Source organism: Pavona decussata, unplaced genomic scaffold (genome assembly GCF_977016875.1).
Source record: "Pavona decussata unplaced genomic scaffold, jaPavDecu1.1 SCAFFOLD_432, whole genome shotgun sequence".
In the NCBI taxonomy this organism is placed as follows: domain Eukaryota; kingdom Metazoa; phylum Cnidaria; class Anthozoa; order Scleractinia; family Agariciidae; genus Pavona; species Pavona decussata.
The window spans coordinates 91189-114113 of record NW_028145789.1 but is presented as its reverse complement, the minus strand read 5'-3'; the positions used below and the strand labels follow the sequence as shown (position 1 = coordinate 114113).

At 38.7% G+C, this 22925-nt stretch overlaps 2 protein-coding genes across 2 annotated transcripts in view; both read right to left on the bottom strand.

Annotated features, from left to right (window-relative positions):
* Nucleotides 1-22925, bottom strand: part of LOC146450690 (uncharacterized) — a 134137-nt gene that overhangs the window by 34162 nt on the left and 77050 nt on the right. Inside the window, exon 6 of the mRNA XM_085100092.1 lies at nucleotides 6744-6866. Coding sequence (XP_084956218.1) covers nucleotides 6744-6866 — 123 coding nt within the window. The remainder of the gene's footprint in view (nucleotides 1-6743; nucleotides 6867-22925) is intronic.
* LOC146450694 (uncharacterized) lies at nucleotides 16-1740 on the bottom strand. The gene has a single exon (XM_085100091.1). It carries the CDS (start codon nucleotides 1732-1734, stop codon nucleotides 28-30), a length of 1707 nt encoding a protein of 568 aa, XP_084956217.1. The 5' UTR covers nucleotides 1735-1740; the 3' UTR covers nucleotides 16-27.

The window sequence follows — 22925 nt, the reverse complement described above, 5'->3', positions numbered from 1 at the left end:
TACATTTGCAGTGTTTTTGTTGTTGTTTTATTCGCTCAACGGCATTTTCGTGGCAGCCCTTTTCTTAAGAGAATCGACAGTTCTACCCTCCTGAAACCTGAAATCTAGATCTCTCAATATCGCTGTCCACTGTCCAAATCCGTGCTTAGTTATTCCTTCCTTTAGAAAATAGTCCTCTTCTGCTGTGAATTTCAAAACATGACGAATGTTCCTCTGAGAGCGCAAGATTCTTTTAGGCAGGGCGTCCTTTTTGGGGGAGGTGTTGACATTTTCCACTGGTTCAACAGAAGGCCCGGCGGTGGAAGTTGAATCGCCGAGTCTTGCGTTGACGTCCTCGTCCACTTCTGACCCCTTGGCGCCTTGTAGTTTCTGTAGGCACTCGTGACCCTTCAAAGCAACTTCTCGGGATCGTTGTTTTTGATAGTGAACTTTAGCAACGGCAGAGCTGTGTTTTTGGTCTTCCGACAAAATCCTCTGCTCTTCGCTAGTGAGCTGGTTGAGGCTCTGCGTTTCAACAATTTGGCGATAACGCGTGGGATGGATGTACTTTCCAATTGCATCAAACACCAGTTTGCTCATGATCTCGCCCAATTTACCATGCTGGCCTCCATTTCTGTTGACGAGAACGAAATCACACTTGGGTTTAAGCAAAGGTCTAACGTACGAGATATAGCCATTGAGCACTTGCATGTTTGCGTCGGAAAGAATCAAAGAATCAAATCCATACTTTCCGGCAGTCTTGAACGTTTTCTGATCAATGAATCCACCCTTTTTCTTAGCTGCATCAATCATGTCCACCGTCAAATATTGATAAGTCATAGGACGTGACCCCTTCACTTTGATGAACAGATACATGGCTACGAATTTCGTGGCAAATGTCAAGTCCGAGGGGTTAACTTGAGCTGGACTCGATTTACACATCTTCACGGTATTTTCGTAGCGCGGCAGATGGAATTTCACGACCTCCAACAGCTCCTCCATTGTTGCCCAGTGGCCTCTTGCTTCCAGTGTTTCAATGTCTAAATCTTGTGTCCACTGCAATCGCATCATCTTTGCAACTGTCTTTCGCGCTCTTTTGAGGTACAACTCTGTTGCAGAGAACTTTTGAAAGACTGCCTCTGATGCGCCATGAAGTTTTCTGAAGTCGATCATTTCAGAAATGGCGTCTATGTAGCCTAGACGCCCACCATGGCCGAGCTTGCATTCGTCTTGTAAGTAGTCGATAAACTTGAACAACAAATTTGGAGAACATAAACTAAAGTCCACCACGTCAAAAGTCAACTCTTCCTCGTCTTCACAGCAAAATCTTAGAAACTTAAAGCATCTTGTAACTATTTGTTGCGCTGCACGATCCTTCTTGTAACCGCCACCACTTCCAGTCAACCATTTTGTGAACAACTCGGCAATGTCACACGATAATGAAAACGAAGGAAGTATCTTTACGGCATGCTTTGTGGTTTCAGTTGTTTGATCTTGAATTGGTTTCACCATCGGAACATTTCGCGAATCTGTGATTTCTTTCGAATTGGGCTTTTCATCAAAATAAAAGAACCAACTGTGCTTGTTATAAACATGTTTTCTGCAACCTCTTTGACTTTGAAATCCATCATGGTCGCACTCTTGTATTGGGCAGTGATACAAGCTGTTGGTTTCATCTTTTTCCAAGTGAAGCCGTTTCGGTTTGGGCGACGCTCCATCGATATCCGACCAATCGACTTTATACTTCTTGCTCATTTTGCCTTTTAAGCGCATCTAGTTAACACGATCTCCTTTAAATCTGAACCATAACTGAGGAGCGGATGACGAGCAAAGGAACTGCATATATATTTGCATTTGCCAAAGCATGCCCTTACTTGCCCGCCCTCATTACTATTGTGCAAAATTCATGACAGTGACATGCCACCAAACTCGCCCAAGCAGGTCTGAGCGCGCCTTCTTGTTTGCCTCATTCCCAAAGGCAACCTTAATTTGGGAACAAAATGGGAATGCGTAGAAAAATGGTCCAAAATCTGTTCTCAAACGACCAATTTGGGAACAATATGTTCTATTCACAGAGAGGAACTCGGAACAAAACAGCCCTAAATGACCAATTTGGGAACAATGTGTTCCATCAACAGATAGGAACTCGGAACAACACAGTCCTTACTTATCAATTTGGGAACAATGTGTTCCGTGCACAGATAGGAACTCGGAACAAAACAGTCCTTATTTATCAATTTCGAAACAATGTGTTCCATGCACAGATAGGAACTCGGAACAAAACAGTTCTTATTTATCAATTTCGAAACAATGTGTTCCATGCACAGATAGGAACTCGGAACAAAACAGTCCTTATTTATCAATTTCGAAACAATGTGTTCCATGCACAGATAGGAACTCGGAACAAAACAGTCCTAAGTTATCAATTTGAGAACAATATGTTCCATTTACAGTTGGGAACTCGGAACAAAACAGTCCTTATTTATCAATTTCGGAACAATGTGTTCCATCAATAGATAGGAACTCGGAACAAAACAGTTCTTATTTATCAATTTGGGAACGAAGTGTTCCATTAACAGATAGGAACTCGGAACAAAACAGTCCTAAATGACCAATTTGGGAACAATGTGTTCCATCAATAGAAAGGAACTCGGAACAAAACAGTCCTAAATGACCAATTTGGGAACAATGTGTTCAATTTACAGATAGGAACTCGGAACAAAAAAGTCTTACATGACCAATTTGGGAACAATGTGTTCCATTTACAGATAGCAACTCGGAACAAAACAGTCCTTATTTGTCAATTTGAGAACAATATGTTCCATTTACAATTGGGAACTCGGAACGAAATATTCCTCTTTTACACTAGAGTGAACGTTTTGTTCCTACCTTGTAAAACATCTGGTCCTCTTATAGTCAATAGGAACACAAAAACGAGGAACAGTCCATACTAGAGGAACGTTCCTTTTGGAATACAGGAACAGCCAACGAAACTTAAAATCAGCGAAAAAAAGAATCAAAGACTATGGAAAAACCCCAAAAAGCGTAATTCAAGCGCTTCGGCGAAATGAAAACAATCTTTAAAATTTGGTGAAGTCTCATTCAATCGAAGGCAGCAAAACGCGCCAAAATGAAATTTTGGGAAATGTATAAGAGACAGAGAGAGAAAGACAGAGAGAGACAGAGAGAGACAGAGAGACAGAGAGAGAAAGACAGAGAGAGACAGACAGAGAGAATAACTGACTGAATGACTGAATGAATGACTGAATGAATGAATGAATGAATGAATGAATGAATGAATGAATGAATGAATGAATGAATGAATGAATGAATGAATGAATGAATGAATGAATGAATGAATGAATGAAAGAATGAATGAATGAAACAAACGAGCGTGTGAGCGAACGAACGAATTTGACGGAAAGGCGGACGGACGGATGAATGGATGGCTGGTTGTAAACAAGAGGAATGCAGGTTTTTTTCTAAGCTTGGGGGAAATTATAAGAAGGCAATTAACAAATTAACAACTGATTTCCATGATAAGTATATATAATGCTTATCGAGCGTGCGTGCGAACGAAGGAATGGACAGACGGGCGGACGGATGGATGGTTGGGTGCAAAGAATAGGAATGATATTTTCTTCTTAGCTTGTAAGACATTATACCAAGACAATGAAAAAATTAACAACTGATTTCCATGATAAGTATATATAATGCTTTTTTTTTTTTTTCTGCAGAAAAAGTCAGATTTCTTTTATTGTAAGGGATGGGGGCACTCCTATCAGGAGTACTCCTCTTCAGTCATAAAAAAAAAAAAGGCAATAAGGGGCTGGACACGTGGTGGCTGGAGTGATTGTGGTGGCCGTTGTGTTGGCCATAGTCACGGCCCGGAGGGGAGGGCTACTTCGCTACAAAAATGAGAGCAGTTCTATTCGTACCTTGTGACGGGTAAATTTGTATCTCCTAGGGTGCTAAAATCTAAAAGAAGCGCCAATTGAGAAATCGTGGTACATTTTAGGTGCTTTTAAGGTTAGATGCTCAAACAGGATAAAGATTCATGAAAATACTTTCCTTGTGTGGAAGAATTAGCTTTGTCAATATTGAAATTCTCAGCGCTAATTGATTTGTTGTTTTAGAATAGGTACCTCTTTTAGACCATACCCACAAAAGTACATTCTGGTACTTTTTAGGGATGTTTTTTGAAGTCTTTCGAGCAGCACTGCCATCACTTGTATAGGGGAATAACCCTCCCTCTCCCCTCACTCGGGAGGCATTTCTGCCACCACGTTGATTTAAACTGTGTTTATTCTTTATTAAAATATCAGACTTACTTAACCTGCCAGCAAAATCCTGACAACACCTTTCAATAGCTTCAGGATTAATAACCATACCGCACTGAACTGAACGCTTCTAAGCTGGTTGACAAAAAGGCCCTAATGGCTGGCCCCAACGGGAGTGAGGCCGAGTCAAGGAAAACATTCCGGGTCGAGGGAAACAAAACTCACTGTTTCCATGGAAACAGTCGTTAAGTGATTTCCTAGTTCTCTCAACTCAGTAATATGCAAGGAATTATTAATTAACACTTGTCACTCTTTCCTGGACAGGAAATTGACCTATGGTCAGTCTAGTTCTTCAAATGCTTTTTCTTAAACTTTGGTTTGTGAACTATTTCCAAAAATTCTCAGGTAGAGAGATGATAAGAATAATGAACATCAGCTAGGGGATATTTGACAATTATTAATTATCTCTACTTGACTAAAAAAATCACTAGTTCCGTAATAATATCCACTTTATATGATGTAAAAGAATTGTAGAGTCTTACCTTCAGGCCTGCAGCTTTCCTTTCCATCCCCCACGTATCCAGGATTACAAGAACAGTTGTATGATCCAACAGTGTTTGTGCAGTTAGCAAAGCTTGGGAGGCAGCCATGAAATCCTTCAGTGCATTCATCGATATCTAAAAAATATCAGCAAAGAGTCACTGATCACATCATTGCATGTGTTAATTTACACCAATGGTTTCTTTGATTTCTCAACGCCTATCCGGGGAAAGAAAATAAAAAACTTGTTTCCTAAACTAAGTGAAACTTAAATTTCAATAACACGATGCCCTATTTATACTACCAGGTAGACAATAGTGACGTTGACAGAAACGCTGTCTACGTGAATGTATATCTAGATGAGCGAGTTGAGCTATTGAGGCAAACATGTATACAGTATGCTTCAATTAACGTTGTCTGATATTAAACCCTCAAGCTAACCGAAAAACACCTTCCCGGTTCGGTTGTAATTTTCGTGACGACCGTGAAATTACAACTGAATCGTGAAGGCTTAAAGCTACCTATACTACCCTTCGGTGTTGTTGGGTAAGCTTGAGGCTTTAATATCTGACAACGTTAATTAAAATAGCTGTATATTGTAATATCTTAAAAATGAAAACATATAAAAAAATACCTTCACAGGTATTTCCAAAATGTCGATATCCAACCGGACAGATGCATTTGTATGATCCTTCAGTGTTAGTGCATTTGACATTTAACGGACAGGAAGATGTTTCCGTGCATTCATCTATATCTGGAGGAGAAAGATTGATGACCACATACAACAATTTAATTATTATTCACCTCTGGAAGATATGGCTCCAATAAAGGACTCTAACGGTCCATCTAAACGGTTATCCTGTAGTTTTAAGGGTACTTATTAAGACCTAGCCACTTTCTCATGACAGCTAGCTAAGTACAGTGTCACCTATTTTTTAGTGTCACTGCGAATACCTAAAAAACGTATTTGTCTTAATGGAATCGTCAAAATAATGGTTGGGTTTTGTTAACAGAAAGCCTACAAGTTCGCAAAAACTACTGTTAATTATGTTTGGCTGTGGATGCCCAGCATGCAAGTGGATCGCAACTTGAAAAAAAAAAGAGTCTGTTCTTCCTTGGAGAAAAACCTTGTAATATTTTCGTTCCCGGTGTTGTAATAGCGATTTCATGTTACAAAACAGGTTCAACTATTTGAACAGTTTTTTTCCAGAATACATAAAAATCTCCGTGACGTTGTCCCTTTAAGTGCAAACATCTCACGGGGTTTTTAAATGTAAAAACTCGCTTTATACCTGTATAACATTATGAGTTCATACCGTGTTTACATGAAAACTAGGACACTTCATGTCGACCGACGTGATTGTGACGCCATTATTATTGGGTTGCATACCGAAGAGTATGCATGCGCTACCTACGTGTTCCAGACTCTTAGGTGAGTGATTTCATCCTAGACCGAACAGCCGCACCGTGTTGACGTAACATCGGAATGAGTTTTCATACCGGAATGAAAATCTCGCTCCGGTACAGTTACCCGGATGAACTCACACTGGTATAATTCGCTCCGGTATGAGATTTTGTGCTGATATCATGTAAACGAATACAGAGTCACAAGAGTAAACTGGAGTGAACTCGAACCAGAATGAAAGAGTCGCGCTGGTATCATGCAAACACCCCCTTAGTTCAATGAACTGTTTACTTTAAGAATCGGCCACATCTTGTGATCCCTTTGCGTACACTTAATGCAGGCATTGTATTGTTTTGTATAGCCACGTGTTGAGGTGCCAGCGCGCTTGGTAACAGACGCGTGCTCGAGGCTACGGTTATAAACGTCGGTATCAGTGTTCTTTCTTTTAAAACTACGAAGTGCCTTTCTCTAGCGTGTTTAGAAGGGAAATTACTTTCAGACAGTCATGTAAGCTGTAGATAACGAAAAGTTATTCATACCTTGACACGAGTTGGGATCTCCGGTAAAACCAGGTTCGCAACTGCATTTGTACGATCCTTTGGTGTTTTCACAAACGGCATTCGTGTGGCAAAGGCCCAGATTCCCTTTGCATTCATCAACATCTGAAGAGATAAGATCTCGATGAACTAAGCTTAAATATCAACAATTCACTCTTTATAGGTCCCGTGCTACAGAAGCCAGCCTGCTTTACAGGGGATCGGTATTTGATGGAACAGATTAAAGTTGCCGTGGAGATAAGACATCCACTGAATTTGAATTATTTAGAAACATCGTTGCATGAAAAGGTTATCTTAAATAAGTTAGTTAAATTTAAAAAAAGATGCTAAAATAACTCATAAGTAAAAGTAAAGACGGAACGATAACATTTATTTTCATAACAAGACAAAAACAATCCAAATTTTCAAAAAACACCCATGTTCACAAGCGTAGTGTTAAGAAAAATAGTTTCCAAATGCTTGAGTGAAAAAAAATCTACTGTGCCTTAACAGCACTTGCTTCATTCTATTTGAATCGGATTTTTCTGCAAATAGAGTACATGTACGCGTTAGTCACTGTGACTCCACTTGAATTAATATAACAATAGAGTTGATGTTCGCGGGCGTAAATATGTTTTTGGCCCGAGTCAGGATCATTTTAGCCCGAGCCGCAGGCAAGGGTCAAATGAGTTCTGAGAAGGCCAAAACCATATTTACGCGCAAGAGCATCAACTCTATTGCTATTTTAATAATTTCAGAGGCCATTTACAAAAGGAATCAAGGACAGCTCAAGCAGTTTAAGGCCTGGGTTTGAAGGGTGTTCAGAAATTATGAATGATCCCGTATATTTCGGTTTGTCCGTCTAGAACAGGATGAAATTTTCCCTGAATATAAAACTCGATGTTTTCTTTTGTCTTAACGTATAATTTTGATCACGTGACACATCACGTGACCACAACATTAAAATTTCGTAAATGGGCGATACTGCGGCGAATTTTCTTTATATAGATAACTGAATTAGTGTTTCCGAAGCAGATTTAAAATATTGAACATTCTTCGTTTGGAATGACTGTCCTCAAGTTTTTAAGTTGGAGAAATTAACAATCAAAGGTTGAATTGTGGACTAAGAAATGACCTTTTTCCTGACAAATTTTTTTCTGGAGAACAATGGACGATCATTCCAAACGTGAAGCGATGGAGATATTTAATCTTTATTAGAAACGCGTTTTTGTTTGATGTTTTCTCTTAAAACCGTCGCCTACCTGTCAAATCTTTGCTTTTTTTCACAAAAACGATCACGTGACATGTCACGTGATCGATAGCACTACTTATTATGCTTAGAAATTTTAAGAATGATAACATCTTTTTAGTTCAGTGCCATTGACTTTGTTAAAGTTTTCTCGAACAAACCATTTTTCCTCTTAAAAGCCCTTGACCCAGGCCTTAAGGTGCTTGAGAGTAGAGTAAGAGATAGCTTGAACTGAGCGTCGCGTCAGCGTTTATTTTACAGTTATTTCATTGTACAAAAGTATTCATTGTCGCATAACAGAACACCGCAAAATTTGTCGAAAGAATATTTGCTTCTAAGTTTTGAAAGGAGAAATAAGAGAATTTTTTAAACAGTGAAGACATGGTCACTAGTACAAGTGTTCAGAAATTAATTGTGCAAGTGCTAAACTGAGCGGGTTTCGCTCGACGAAGACAAACTGTTTACCTTCACCTCGCGGCCTATTTCCATTATCGCCCACGAGTTTCTGTAAGTCCTCTTCTCTAGCTAGCTGAGACGACTGGAAATTTGCTTCTTCGTTAGGTTTTTCAGCCATTTTGTAGCTCAAAACAATTTTTTTGCAGATGGCAGCGCTTCCGGTCAAACAAGCAAGAAAATGGCGCGAACAGTTAAATGGTTTCCGGCTCTGATTGGCTGGCTACGTTATTTTCTTGTTTTTCATTGGCTTAGAGCAGCGGGCTAAAATATATTTTAGCCCGCTGAATTCTCCATTTTAGCCCGCAAAATACGCCGCAATGTTCGATGAAATTATTATAATACCTAATAGGAACCGGTTAAATGCAGCTCGCTATAATTTAAATTTTGCAATTGAATGTTATACGGTATAATACTTTTAAACTTAACAGGCTTACCCTTTTCACAACGATCACCCTCAAATCCCGAGGGACAAACACAACGATATCCTTTGTCTGTAAAACCTGATTGGCAAATCCCGTTGTTATTGCATGGCGTCTTTCCACATGCGTTCTTCAAAAAATAAATAAAAGTGAAGAAAGAAATGCATAAATAAGTTAAGTTAGTAAATTCAATAGTTTCTCGTGATTTGATTCGCGGTATGGTATGCTGGTTCTCAAAACACCCAGCAGTTTGAAATAAGGATATGATTTAAGAGTAAAACGGAGAACGCCATTGGAATAAGAGGCTCGTTTGCGCAAACATCTGGGGTGAGTTGCATAAAATTTAATGTCTGACGATAGCATTTACGCCCACAGTTAAGTATTACGCAATTCGTCTCTGGGCTTTTCGCAATTCACTTCTTGTAATTATCAGCTTTTTGTCGCTTCGTATCTCCCTCTAGCGTACTATTATTACTAATTACGAGAGTTTTTCTTTCACCTTGAAAGAAAGCATCCAACTTGACTGCTTGACTGCTTGACTGGACTGAAAGTATTGCTTGACTGACTTTAGTAGGAATGGTCATCTCGTTTAGATCTTCTACGTTTAAAGACCCGAAAGAACAGATGCGGGAGATTGTTACTTTACACCGGGAGGCAATTTTCGCGCGCGTCCTTTTGGTTAGGCCGCTTTACTATCCCTAAGAAAAACAAGGGACCGTCTGTAGTCCAAGTATCTTAGATTTAATTCCAAATGCTCATTCATAACGGGACTGTATCTTAAATACTGCGACTTGGTAAGATTTAATTTTTACCTTCAACTGAAACGTTTAGATTCACGCATAAGATGGGGGTAAGATTTGATATGGGGAGAAATTATCGAAGTTTCTGTTACCCGCACCTTTGCTCCTCGGTAAAAGTAAGATGTATCATCGTTGAACTCGCTGTCGTGCTCCAAATGAGTGGAGTTATTCAACTCACATTTGTGTTTTACTTTTCCATTTTCTGGCTTTTTTTTTAAGTTAAAGCTGACGCAGTTGGGCTCTTGGTAACACATCAGCTCACAGAGATCCATGTCCAAGATGCCGATGACTTTTATTGAGTGATTCGTCAGACGTTTGTTCGCAAAGAAGAAGGGAGCTGGAAACTCCATGAAGCGACATTCTTCTAAAGGAACACAAAGCACAAATTGTACTTAAAAACTTCCGATGCGCGGTGATAGTCAATAGTTAAGAGGCTGATATCTTAACAAATGAGTTTGCTCTCACTTTGGTGACGAGGTCAAGAATCAGAGAGTCAAAAATGAAGGCTTGACTCGAAAGTTGGACTTACTTTGAAAAAAAAAAATATGTGAATGAAACATTAAATGTTAAATATCACTTAGTCGATTAAGAATATATGTGCGCCCAGTCTCGAAACGGGTAAAGCAATTAAACAGCTAAATAGAGTCCATTTTGGAAATAATTTTCTGCTTTTTCTCTCCCTTACTCGTTTTCTTTGTCTGTTTATTCTTCAATGCACTTTTTCATTAAAACAATAACGTGTGCTGTTCATGAGCTTACTTCATTGAAGACGGTTGTCTACAACTTTTCGCTGGTAATCAAAAGCGCCACCACATTCGAGGGCACTTAAGTTTAGGGCGACTAACAGGTACCGTCGTATCTTCCAGTTCATTGAACAGTAGTGTCTACAACAATGGTTGACGGGCAAAATGGCAAGGGATAGTGTAAATGGGACTATGTAGGCCCTTCGCTTCTCAAGGAGCGAGAAGCAAGAGGTCAAGCATGTCACTAGATTGTAAAGATACTTCTAAATGAGTTAAATTTTAAGGGCGAAACATTTAAAGAAGGTAAACATCAGAAGATCAAATAATAAAGTGGATGTTTGTATTAAACATCTTCAAGTGTTTCTATTCCAAGTTAAAGAAGATGAAAAGGCACGTCACTTTTAGGATATTTTATCTCTCGTCCAGAATCTTGGATTTGGAGAATCTCTGTTATCATGGCCAAATAGTTGAATGCGTGAATTACTATCAATTGCGTCCCAAATATGACTAAACAGAATTTGTTCCAACTGTAAGGATAAAAAAAAGACTGTTGCTATGGTAACAAGATGACATCCTTGACCTATCGTGTTTACGCCTCCCTGCTTAGGCGATTTTATTCGCTTAAAGGACAATCTGGAAAATTAATAACTGACATGTCATCTTGGGCTACATCAGAGTTCCGGTTTTGCTAGCTTAATGTAAAAAAGAGGGTTTTTTTCGTTATTTTTCTACAGTTTTAAAAACATGAGACTTTAGAAATTGGTTTACAGAGAAAATTTAATATGTGATCGAAAGAACAAATGTTTATTACTGGCAGTCGACATGGACATTTTCGAAAAAAGCAAAGCAATTGTCTTTTGTGACAAACAAAACTAGCGCGCAATACAAGCTCCCGTAAAGTGTATTGAAAATAAAAATGAAATATAACAAAATTAATAGAACTTTCCCTTATGACATGAATCCAAAGGATTTTTTTAAATCGAAGTGTATTATTGAATATCCTGCTATTCTCAATACTGCAGATGTTCTGCGCTTCAGTTTCTGCCTCTATTTGGTCAAAATTGTGCCGCGTATTCATAGACGCTCACTAATTTGCTTTCAAGGCTGAGTTTGAAGTGTCTCTTGAATACGTTTCACCATTTAAGCCGTTTCAGTTTGCATATTAAGCACCTATTATACGAGAAGGAGCCGTAATGTATTTGCATGCGTTGGACAAAATACACGCTTCAAAAAAATGTGATAAAAAAATCAATATTTGGACTTCACCAAAGCACCTGCCGAGCTCGGCTAAAAATCTCCTTGGATGTATTTTGCACTAAAAAATATTATTTTGAGAATTTTATGAAATTCGTTGCACATAACATATAACTGTTGTTATGTTATAAGTCAAGACAAGTTTGCAAACAAAACGCTTAAACAGACAGTTATATAACTAAATTTTGATAGCAACGTCACCATCATCGTTTGCAATAGAATTCCCCCCCCCCCCCCCCCCCCATTTCTTAAAACCGAGCACTATTTTAACCCCAACGTTATGGGCAAATTTGTCGCGAACTAAACGTTAGGAACATTGACGAGTTTTTATATCTGACATAATAAAATATAAGCCCCCCGTTTTTCCACCTGAACTCGCTTTTTTTCTGCCCAACTTTAAAATTTAGCCCCCGAAAAATATTCCGTCGAAACACAAAAGTTTGATGTCATTTATTATGGTGATGAGTTTTGGAATGTATTTGGGAAAACTTACCGACCTATCATAACGTCGATTTGACCTGGAATTCCAGCATGGTCTTGAAACGCTTAGTACAGAGACTGTTGATGGCATTTTGTAGTGGCACCAATAGCGAGCGATTTCATGACGACTGCGTACAAGAACCCACAAAGACCCTCGGTTAAAATTTGCCCCCAAAAATAGCAATTACCTTGTGAGCGAACTGGAGTAGACATTGCACACGCCATCGACATAAAAACCAAGAATAGAAAACAATCCATTCCTTCTTTCAAGTGGCCTCACATTGATCTGTGTAACTTAAAAGTTTAGCCCCAAAATATCGCAACGGAACACGAAATTTCTATGTCACTTTTTATGGTGACCTGTTATAACCCAACAAATGTTCTGTCTTGTTAATTCTGCAGTTAAACCAACAGTGGCTAGCAAAGTGACGTTTTTGATGACAGTGTCACCAAGATGTTTAATTGTCACATCTAAGCCAATGAAGGGTTAACACATCCTTTATGACTTCGCTCGTCTCATTATCGTTATTTGCTCACCTTAAACATAAAACCCCCGTATATTAGTTTTAATAAGACACATTATGTATTTTTTAATAACGTAGACTTCCTGTTAGTCTAACGAGCGCGTGTGCTCCTAATTTTCTGTTTTAGTGAAAATTGTTGTAAATTTTAGACATGTTAAGTTAAAGCTGTCATGAAACCAACACTTATGAAAGGTCTTTAGTTTAACACCGGTCTGTTAAACATTATAGTTGTTAGAAGTGAGTGAGTAAATTGTGTGCATACATAATATAATATAGACATGACTGTCGCGTAAGCTATATTTGCCTGAGTAAGATATTTTACGTAAACCATTGAGACTTCCTGTTTACTTTTGTCGTTGCACGTAGTTTCGAGTGAAAAGGATAATATATATATTTAGCCAAGCCTAAAAGCGGAGCTCCACAATTCATTTTTAATAGCATTTAGATACATGCTACTCTGCTTATTGTATGAACGTATTAACGTTACAAATTCTTCATCCTGGCTTGAGTTATAAATATCTTCAGCGGAAAATGTTTTGAACCATAAGCTGTTCTTGTTGATCTTTTGCGAGATCACATTGCTGAATTCCGATGACATTCGAGAGCATAAAACACTTTTGGATGAAAAATTACGCTCTCTCTCAAATATTTCTCTGGTGGAAACTATTAATGCATTTGTGTAAAGTTTGAAATACCTAAAATAAAGAAAATTTGGCTACAACGTAATGTTTCCACGCGTGCAATTTGGCTCCTCGGATAAAAATACAATTTTTGTTTCATAATTTATTACTTTGTAAATATTCCCCGTACAGAAATATTTATAGTCTCATAATAAACGTTACAAGAAAAGAAATAAAGGAAAAATAATGTTTGGTTGTGGCCCGAAATATTTCCGTGAGCGCTTAAAATTAGAGCGTGTTACAAAACTTATGCGCTGTGAATTGGGAACAAATTACACAAGTCCACCACAAAATGTTCAAACCAATTCATAACTCTGTGAATGTTTATCCTACAGAAGAAATTCTAGTCTCTAAGTAAACTTCAACAAATGGAAAATACAGGAAAAATAATGTTTGGTTGCGGTCTGAAATATTTCAGTGAGCGCTTTAATTTAAAATTAGAGCGTGTTACAAAACTTGTGCGCTGTGAATTGCCCACGAATTACACAAGTCCAGCACAAAATGTTCAAAACAATTTATAACTCTGTGAATATTTCTCCTATAGAAATAATTCTAGTCTCTAAGTAAACGTTAACAAACGGAGAATACAGAAAAAATAATGTTTAGTTGTGGCCCGAAATATTTCAGTGAGCGCTTTAATTTAAAATTAGAGCGTGTTTACAAAACTTATGCGCTGCGAATGCCGAATAAATTAGAGAAGTCCAACACAAAATGTTCAAAGCAATTCATAATTCTGTGAATATTTCTCCAACAGAAATAATTCTACTCTCTAAGTAAACGTTAACAAACAAGAACCGAGAGCTTGCTCGCAGGCTAAAGAGCCGTACGCCTTCACAATCTGTGCCACTTTACAGTAATATCATCCCATAAACTGAAAAAGCCAACGTGACCTTTTAATGCACACAGGTTAACTTTTGCTTCGTTCCAGAAAGGACGAAACGTTTTTGTCATCAGTTATGTTGTGGCTATAATCTCTAAGAGTATATGTAGAGATCGCAATTGACATAAGAGTCTAGTGGCACATCATGTTTAATGAGGACGCTCACCCTCATTTCTAAAAGCATCAACTCGAATCATTATCCTACAATCAGTTTATCAGCTTAAAATCCCCCACCCTCTTTCTTCCTTGGCAATGTGAAGGTTTGGAGTTGCTTTGTTTTTGTTTAAATTGTCGTCGTTCTGGGCATGCAATAACACCGTTTAAATTCCAAACACATATAATATAACTGATGCTGGAAGGAGCGCTACCGCGCACAGTCAGTTAATTGCTTTTTAACGTTGACACAACTGGCCCAATGGGCGATTCTGTCTATTTATTATAAATTAGCCATTTTTATTTGTTTTCATAAAGCTTTCCACGATAGGTTACCTGTCACATTAATCGACCTGATTTCTAAGAAACGGGCCACAAACTATTCATCGCGTACTTGCGCTTCTTTAATTGTTCCACGCTTCAACACGCGTTATATGAAAGACTCTGTCGCGTTTAGAGGCTCAGTCCAGTGGAATGCAGTGACCAACAACTGTAGTGCCCTGACAAAAAACATTTCTTATCGTGATCTCAGGCTAAAGCTTAAATCTCAAGCTAATATTAATGAATTCAGGTTTAAGATAACGTCTGCATCCACTTGTAATTTTAGAAAAGATGACTTTGTACATACTTAATTTCATGCTCATGATTTTATATTTGTAAGCGTTAATTTAGTTCAAACATTTTGTCTGTATATACCCCTAGTTTTTAGCTTCTTTAGTTTACTGTAATTAGTTAATTGTAAACGACCCCACAAGCTCATGTAGCTTTAATACTCATCGTTTTAAAATAAAGGCTATCTACTGCATTAACAGGGACGTTGCTATTACTCTGACACATTTCAAAATCGATTGTGGTCAGGTTAGGGCCCAAAATACTAACATTTAACCATTTCCTTTTATTAACTATGCCTTACGTTAGCAACTATGTCACGTCTTACCATTCATCCCATATGCACCACAATACTCAATACAGGAGGCAGCATGTAATTTTCAATTTGTATTATTTTTTTATGAAATTTAATACTCGGCCCCACTAGCACTTGTGCTACAAACACTGCCGAGGGTAAATGAAGGTTATTTATTTTTATCTTTTACTAAGTATCGTCGTTTGGTCTACGATGAAAGAACATTGAACCCCTACTTAAAGGAACCATCAGAGAACTCTACTGCCAGATGCAGGTGGATTGCTGACAACAGTTCAAGACCTCCATCCTTTCTTCTTTTGGACCTTTATGGGCTGAATAAGGGACTTGCAATTACTAAGGATGCTAACCAGGGCTTTAATAGACAGGAACGTCCTTTTATTAATGGTTGCTGAGGCCCAAGCTTGTTTACCTCCTTTTTATTTTTTCTTTGAAGCTGTGCTTAAAATCTTACCTATCGATAAGTCATGTGATAAAATTGCCCAACCTGATGGGTTGACTTTACTAGCGATTCGCAGTGATGTGCGTAGAAAATCGCGGGAACGGTCACACTTGGCGAATTTAATCGCCGATATCTGACATGCCAAACATCGGCGATTTTATAGCTGCGATCGGCGAAAATAGCAATCGCTCCACCGGGCACACCTCGCGATTTTTGCTGATCTCGGCGATCGGCGCGTAGAATCGCCAAGTGTGTCGCAGCAAAACTCGGATTTCTTTTTCGCCTGTGCCGCTAACTGAAAAAAAGATAACTTTCAACGGGAGTTAATTGTATTTGTGGCCGGGTATGGCATTCCGCCCCCCTCCACCATAACTTCGCAAATACATAAGCTATGACGATGAAGGTTGGAGGAGAGATAATGAGTCAGAAGACACTTTATTTGAGGTCTGCAATGGGAACGATATGATTATATTCAAATCAGTACCTATGGACTTGCTAAATAATTACACTTGTTTGCCGCCTTTCTTTCGACTTTTTTTTTAACTTTAAATTATTATCCTATAAATTAAGGGTTCTTCTTCTTTTAGTATTAGATAGTTATTGCGAAATACTTTAAATCAGTGTTAGCATGTAAAGCTTAATTTCGTAGCAGTTTCTATTTACGATTTCTTGATTTCAACTTTAAAAATCACTGTACTTATAAATTGCGGGTTGTTCTTCTAGTATTAGAATTTTTGTGACATACTTCAAATTTAATTTGTATTACTATGTAAAACTTAGTGTCTTTATATTATTGCTCTTGTCAATTTTTTTAGTTCGTCTTGGTGCGCTTCGAGTAGCTGTAACCTGATTCAGGCTCACAGCTGCTTGATTAGAAGGCACTGTATGTCTAAAGGTGTTTTTCGCAAAGAAAGGTGGGGCTAATCGGAACCCAACCTCCCGTCAATGTACACGGTACGTCATACCAATCTCCTAGTTCTCCGTTAAGGCGGCCGCAACCCTCGTTGCCTCCATAGTTGTTAGGTTCGCCTGGTGACCAGTTGTCGTAGTGCCCCTCTAGTGGGGTGCCATCAACCCAATACCACTTTGAGTCATCAGTGTTTCTCTTCAGCCCAATCCATGCTTTCCCCCTTGTAACGGTTTTCTGTTCAATAACCAGTTTGTAAACGAAATCGTTTTCTTCGCCTGAGTTGATTACAACGAGGTCTCCTCCCAGACCCTGACAAGCTGCTCGAGCTTCGCTCCATTTTGGGTTTGGCGTATCGTCCACGTAATAACATGACACTCCAAATAATTCCCAGTCGGATGGACAACCTACTTAGCGAAATAGAATAGATTAATATTCTTTTCCCCTCTTCTCGTTTGGATGTTACTACAAATTCATGACTTTCCTTCTATAGCTATATCTGTGAGCTGATGTGTTACCAGGAGCCCAACTTAATAACCCAGAAACACAGATGTGAGTTGAAAAACTCCACTTATTTGGACAACGACCGTTAGTTCAAGGATGTTCTATCTTACTTCTACCGAGGAGCAAAGGTAAGGGTAAAAGAATATTTGACCATGATTTCACCTTCAATCTTGGACGGATCAAATGAAAAATTAAGACCCCTCCCTTCCTTCCCCCCCCCCCCCCCCCCTCCGACCCTCCACCATTTCATTAATGGAAAAGGGCGCATTTTTCTTTGCACGCGAATTCATCATTGATTTTTCTGACGATGGGAGGGAGGGAAGGGAGATTTAATTTTTTATTTTAATCTGTCCAAGATTGTAGCTAGAAAACCAAAGTTCTGATAAAGAAGATTTAGGTAAACAATTGTAAACAAATGTTTGTTTTATCAACAGAGTTAATAAGGTAATTTGTTACCCGCCGTAAACAGATTCGTATGCTGACGTTTCGAGCGTTTCTATTTCATGGACAAAGAGAATGGCTTACCCATTTTAACGTCACATTTTTCGTCACCCCAGGGCAGTTTACACGAACAGGAAAAAGTTTCCTTTTTCTTGTCAAACAAGCAAGAACCTCCGTTGCGGCAGCCAGCTATTTGACATCCCTGCGATATAAAGGCATTTTTGTATGATAATGTTCAGGTGATTAACAACAACAACATTTGAATACACTCATCAACCAAACTAAAGCCTCCTTTCTTTCCACTACTGACCAAAGGATTCTAGGTACAAATAAGTCAACGTGAACCCACCTTGAGAAACATTGAAAAACTAACGCCTGGTTGATCAACGAGCTGAGTGTCTTCGCCGGAGCTTTCTCGCGCTTGTTCAGTTCACAAGTTCCTTTTCCGCCTTGCTCAGAGACTCCTTAAAGTTCATGGAAGTACACCACGAGCTTTTAAGACATGACTGACTGTAGGACATTAAACTGGGAGACGCAAAATCACTCACGACATGACCTGGTAGCCGCTTGTTCACCCGCGTTCCGAACTTAGCAGATCGAGAATTTTCTTCAACAGCAAAAACCGTGGTATTCATTAGAAATCCATGTAAAATGATAAACAGGCAAATCGCACTAGAACGATTTTGCAGCACACCAGACTTAGCCATGTTGCAGATAATGAGTAGTTGATGAAATCTGCTTTTTACAGGAGGGACACCACCATATAAATAGTTGAAGTATTAAGCTAACCAACTACCGAAGCCGTGTTAAATAATTGATGTCCTACAAAACCTATATTTTCGCTTTTGTTAATTATGACAGGTCTTTTGTAAATAGAATAAATAGAATCTCTTGCCAAGAGATAAGAGGTACTCGTTAGGTTTATGAATTATGAACATGAAGGCAGCTAAAACCATAATGATGACATTCATGAAACGTATAAACAACCAAATTGATTTTTGCAGTCTGCTCACTCTGCTGTGCTCACTATTTTATACTGATCTCACGCGCCGGTATATTATATAAGTTTAGAAGTAAAGAACGGCATCAAAGAAATGATCACGAAGGGACGAAAACTTTCGTAAAGAGAGCAAAATAGAACCAGCTGGCAAATTCGGAAAGACAAAGGAAAATACGAAATAGGGAATCCTTTAAAACAGAACAAAAATTCTGGGACTTAAAATTAAAATTCAGCTAAAGAATGCGAACAGATCAACCTGCGTTAGCCTGCAAAAAAAAATCGCTTATGAAGGCTGGATGTTGAAAACAGGACTTTAAAAACAGTCAACGATATTTGAAGTATGTTTTTTTTAATTCAAATATTGAGTGAGTGTCCCCGAAAGATGCCTGGCTTCTGATAACAGACATTAAAATTACCATCCTACAGAGGTATCACTTTTCGTCGGCTGTTAGCCACATACTCAGCGTGTTGGCTACAAACCTTTTGTTTTATTTATTATTTTCATTAGTGACTAAGATGTTTTATTATACTAACTTTTTGTTTTGTATTAGCACAGGAAGAGAACACTTTGATAATTCTGAGATTTCTTGTTGCAAAACGCTCAATAAGCACCCAAACAAAACTAAGATAGACTTTACAGTGCCATCATTAATTTTTCATAATTTATTTTTATTCTCTCATGCAAGAAGACGTTCAACTAATTTTGGTCATTTGTGCTTGTTAGAAAAGTCTTCTTTTTTACTTTGGAGAAATGAATTAAACCTGCTTGATATTCAGGAAAAATAAAATTTGAATTACTTGCATTTGGTTTGCGTTTTGGCGCCGGATACGGACTACTGGCTAACTCAAAGTTTTCGCTGTTTGTCTTTACCTACTAAGGATCTAATTATTTTAACATTATTTTCATTTTATGTAAACAAAGGAAGAAAAAATGGAATATTTGTAAGCACGTCTTGCAAAACGTTAAACAATCGAATCATTTTCAGATTTTAAAAGCACTGCGATCGGTACCATTTTGCACCATGGTGCCTTACATCCTGATGGAAAATATGCTTTTCTTATTAAGAAAAAAGGAAGAAAAAGAAAAAGCTAAAAGAGCCACATAAAAAGTGTATATTTAGCCTAAAATTGCATTGACAGTAGAAATGAGATTAATTAACATTTGAGAACGCTGCACAATTTAATTCTTTGCAATTACTGTTCTTGTTTACGTCAAATCGAGTGTTGCTGAGCCAAAGTTTACTAATTGCCTCCACTAGGTAAGAAACATTTAACTAGGTGTAGGCAGATGATGATCAAGAATTGAAGAGTAACGCTGGAGTCTACCTTTGACACGGCTCGCAATATTTGTTGATAAACCGATCTACCGTTTTCCTAACAGCAGTAACATGAAATCGAATGTTTAAGACCTAATCCAGCTATTCCAAAGAGCAGCTGTTGTTCCGCGTTATATATTTTTGTGCTTAGCATTTGCGATAAAAGTAGTCAAAAGCCGCAATATTTTAATATTAAAATATCACAGACAGGATATAGCTCCGGATTTTTTTTCTTTTTTCCTTTTTTTAAGCTTTTTCAGTCCGCACTATTCTAGAAACGCCGTTTTTGTACAAGAAACTCATAATCCATGTGGGACGAACTTGGGAAAACAGCTATAGGCGTCTGGTTAAGCGTCCTGTAGTGTCCTTTAGTATAAATATGAGCTCGAGGCCAGAGATTGCAACTCCCCTGGATACGGAAGGAATCGCCCGGTCACCCGTACGGACCACAAATCTCCCAGATAAAAAAAAAAAAAAAATGCTCGGATAGTTCTCCACAACGAACCAAGGCTGAACCTCAATTTTTCAAAAATGTCCACAAAATTTTGATTTTGCGAGTTCACCTCTCGGTTTCTTGGTGAAGTGTTTTCTATATTTATTCACCAAACTCGGTTTTGAACTCGTATCTCTAGGATTATAATTTCATGTTGCTTAACTTAAGCAATTTTGGTAACAACACTATTATCCAAACCGAAGACATTAGCCTGGTTATTGGAAGTAGGGAATGGTGGAAAAATGTGGATTTGGTTTCCCAACGTCATAATTCTACCTATCTCAATTTCGATTCGGACTCGCTGAATGACCTTAATGACTTTATTGCTCTGCTGTGTTCTGATGATAGTTACGTGCCGCCTTCAGATGTCGTCAACGCACCTGATGTGGAGATTTCTCAGGTAACTGAGGAGAACTCAGCAAAACTTAAGAGAACCGCTTCTGGACCAGATGAAATACCCTATCGGTTTTGGGCGGATCACGCCGAGCTTTTGACACCGGTCATTACGCACATTTGGAATTTGTCCTTGGCTATCCACTCCTGGCCGATATCCGGGAAAAGGGCTAATATCAACCCCTTGCCAAAGGTTGAGGTCCCCTAGGAGAATTCACACTACCGCGGCATCAATATTACACCGGTCATAGCCAGGGCTTTTGAGAAGGCTGTGTACCACACCTACGGGAAGCAAGCGGTAGAGGAGAACTTGCGTCAAACGCAGTTTGCATATAGACAGGGGGGTAATTGTACGGACGCCTTGCTAACTATTGAACATCATATTTGTAAATTTTTAGACGGTAGTAACTGTGAAGCGGTAAGACTTTTTACTATGGATTTTAGCAAGGCCTTTGATTCTGTTAAGCATAACCTTCTATCGGCAAAGTTAAAACAGTTACCCCTGAACCTCTATATAATTAACTGGTATCATGTTTTTTTGAGTAACAGACAACAGCGCATTTCAGTTAATGGTCATTCTTGTGACTGGGTATGTGTTGATAAGGGGACCATGCAGGGTAGTGTGGGGTGTTCATATTTATTTAATGTTTTCCTCAATGACCTGGAGGTTTTTATGAATGTCACGCCCGTGCTTTTGAAATATGCTGACGACTCCACTATAGCAGCTCCCGTGTGGAATGATTCAGATACGTCAGCAGAAATGGTGGATCAGTTTCTCAGTTGGAGTATAAATAATCAGATGCTATGTAATCCGAGCAAGTGTAAAGAACTGATTCTCAGAAAGAAGGATAGTAGCGGTACACGCCATCAGTACGCTCCCATCAATAACATCCCTCAATGTGATAGCCTTGTATTGCTCAGACTGACCTTTCAGCCTAATTGTAAATTTAGCGAGCACGTCAAATTCAAGCATATAATAGCTACCCATTGCCTTCACATTCTCAGAACTCTACGAAAGGAACTCTTTAGCCAGAAGGAAATAGATCACTTGCTTTCAACCCTAGTTCTTCCCATTCTCACATATGGTCTTGCTGTGTACTCCAGAATGCAACGACATATCCGGGACCTTGACTACTCCGCTGGCGGTAAATTTAAAAGGTAATCAGCGTAGCGGGCGTCAAACAAAAGAGAAAATGATCTGAAATTGTCGAATATGGCTTGCGTTTTTCGAGTTTTCGTCCAAACTACTCAACATTTCATAGTTTTATCATATGGCTTTTACAGAAAAGGGATAAATAAAAAATATTTGACCATTATCGACTTTTTAGTCCTTCTATAAACTCTGGCTATTTTAATCTGAAATTTGGCCATTTTAGTCACCAGTGGGTATGGGAAGTCGCCTTTGATTCACATTAACACCGGATTTCTGATGAACTAATACCCTAATTTCTGTTTTATCATGTGGCTTTGGCAGTCAAGCTTTTAAGGAAGCTTCACATAAATTTTCGTATGATTTTGACGGTTGGAAGTTCTGGCTTTAATGGAATTTCTGAAACCACAAGTCTGATCTCTCTAGTTTTTGCCTGTGGTGAATCCCATGAGAACGCACCTGACTTATTTCAAAACTCCCGCGAGTATACTAATGTATTCTAAGCTCCACTTCCACGAACAATAGCGCATGTGGCATCGCAATTAACCATTCAAGTCGAAACGCTACCGCACAATCACTTTAATCTTGAATCGTTGTTAAATGTTTCCGAGTTTTGTTTCCTACTTTAAGGTACTTTGCAGAAAAATGCGAGCCAGTCGTATTCACGTCACAAAGTGAGCTCAAATAAATCAAGGCATCGCTGTCTCTTCAACTCGCTAAAAGAACTTTCCATGATAACATGCTCTAAAAACTTTGTTTTAAGCGACAGGTTTGTTTATGCGTAACCACTGACGACGCGCTTCCAAGTCTTTTTATTGTTGCACATTGAGCACTAATTTACATACACCTTCTTCTGCCGCTGCAAGTGTACGGCAGAAACGCTCGAGAAAAGTTCAAAATCTGATGTTCCGTGCAAGAAATGCAACGCGTTGATCGGGAGCTCTCTTCAGAGCTCGAAAAATCCCCGATCGATCCTGGC

Bases quoted from the DNA above. Each gene is read 5' to 3' on its own strand.
- LOC146450694 (XM_085100091.1), bottom strand. From the start codon at position 1,734: ATGAGCAAGAAGTATAAAGTCGATTGGTCGGATATCGATGGAGCGTCG.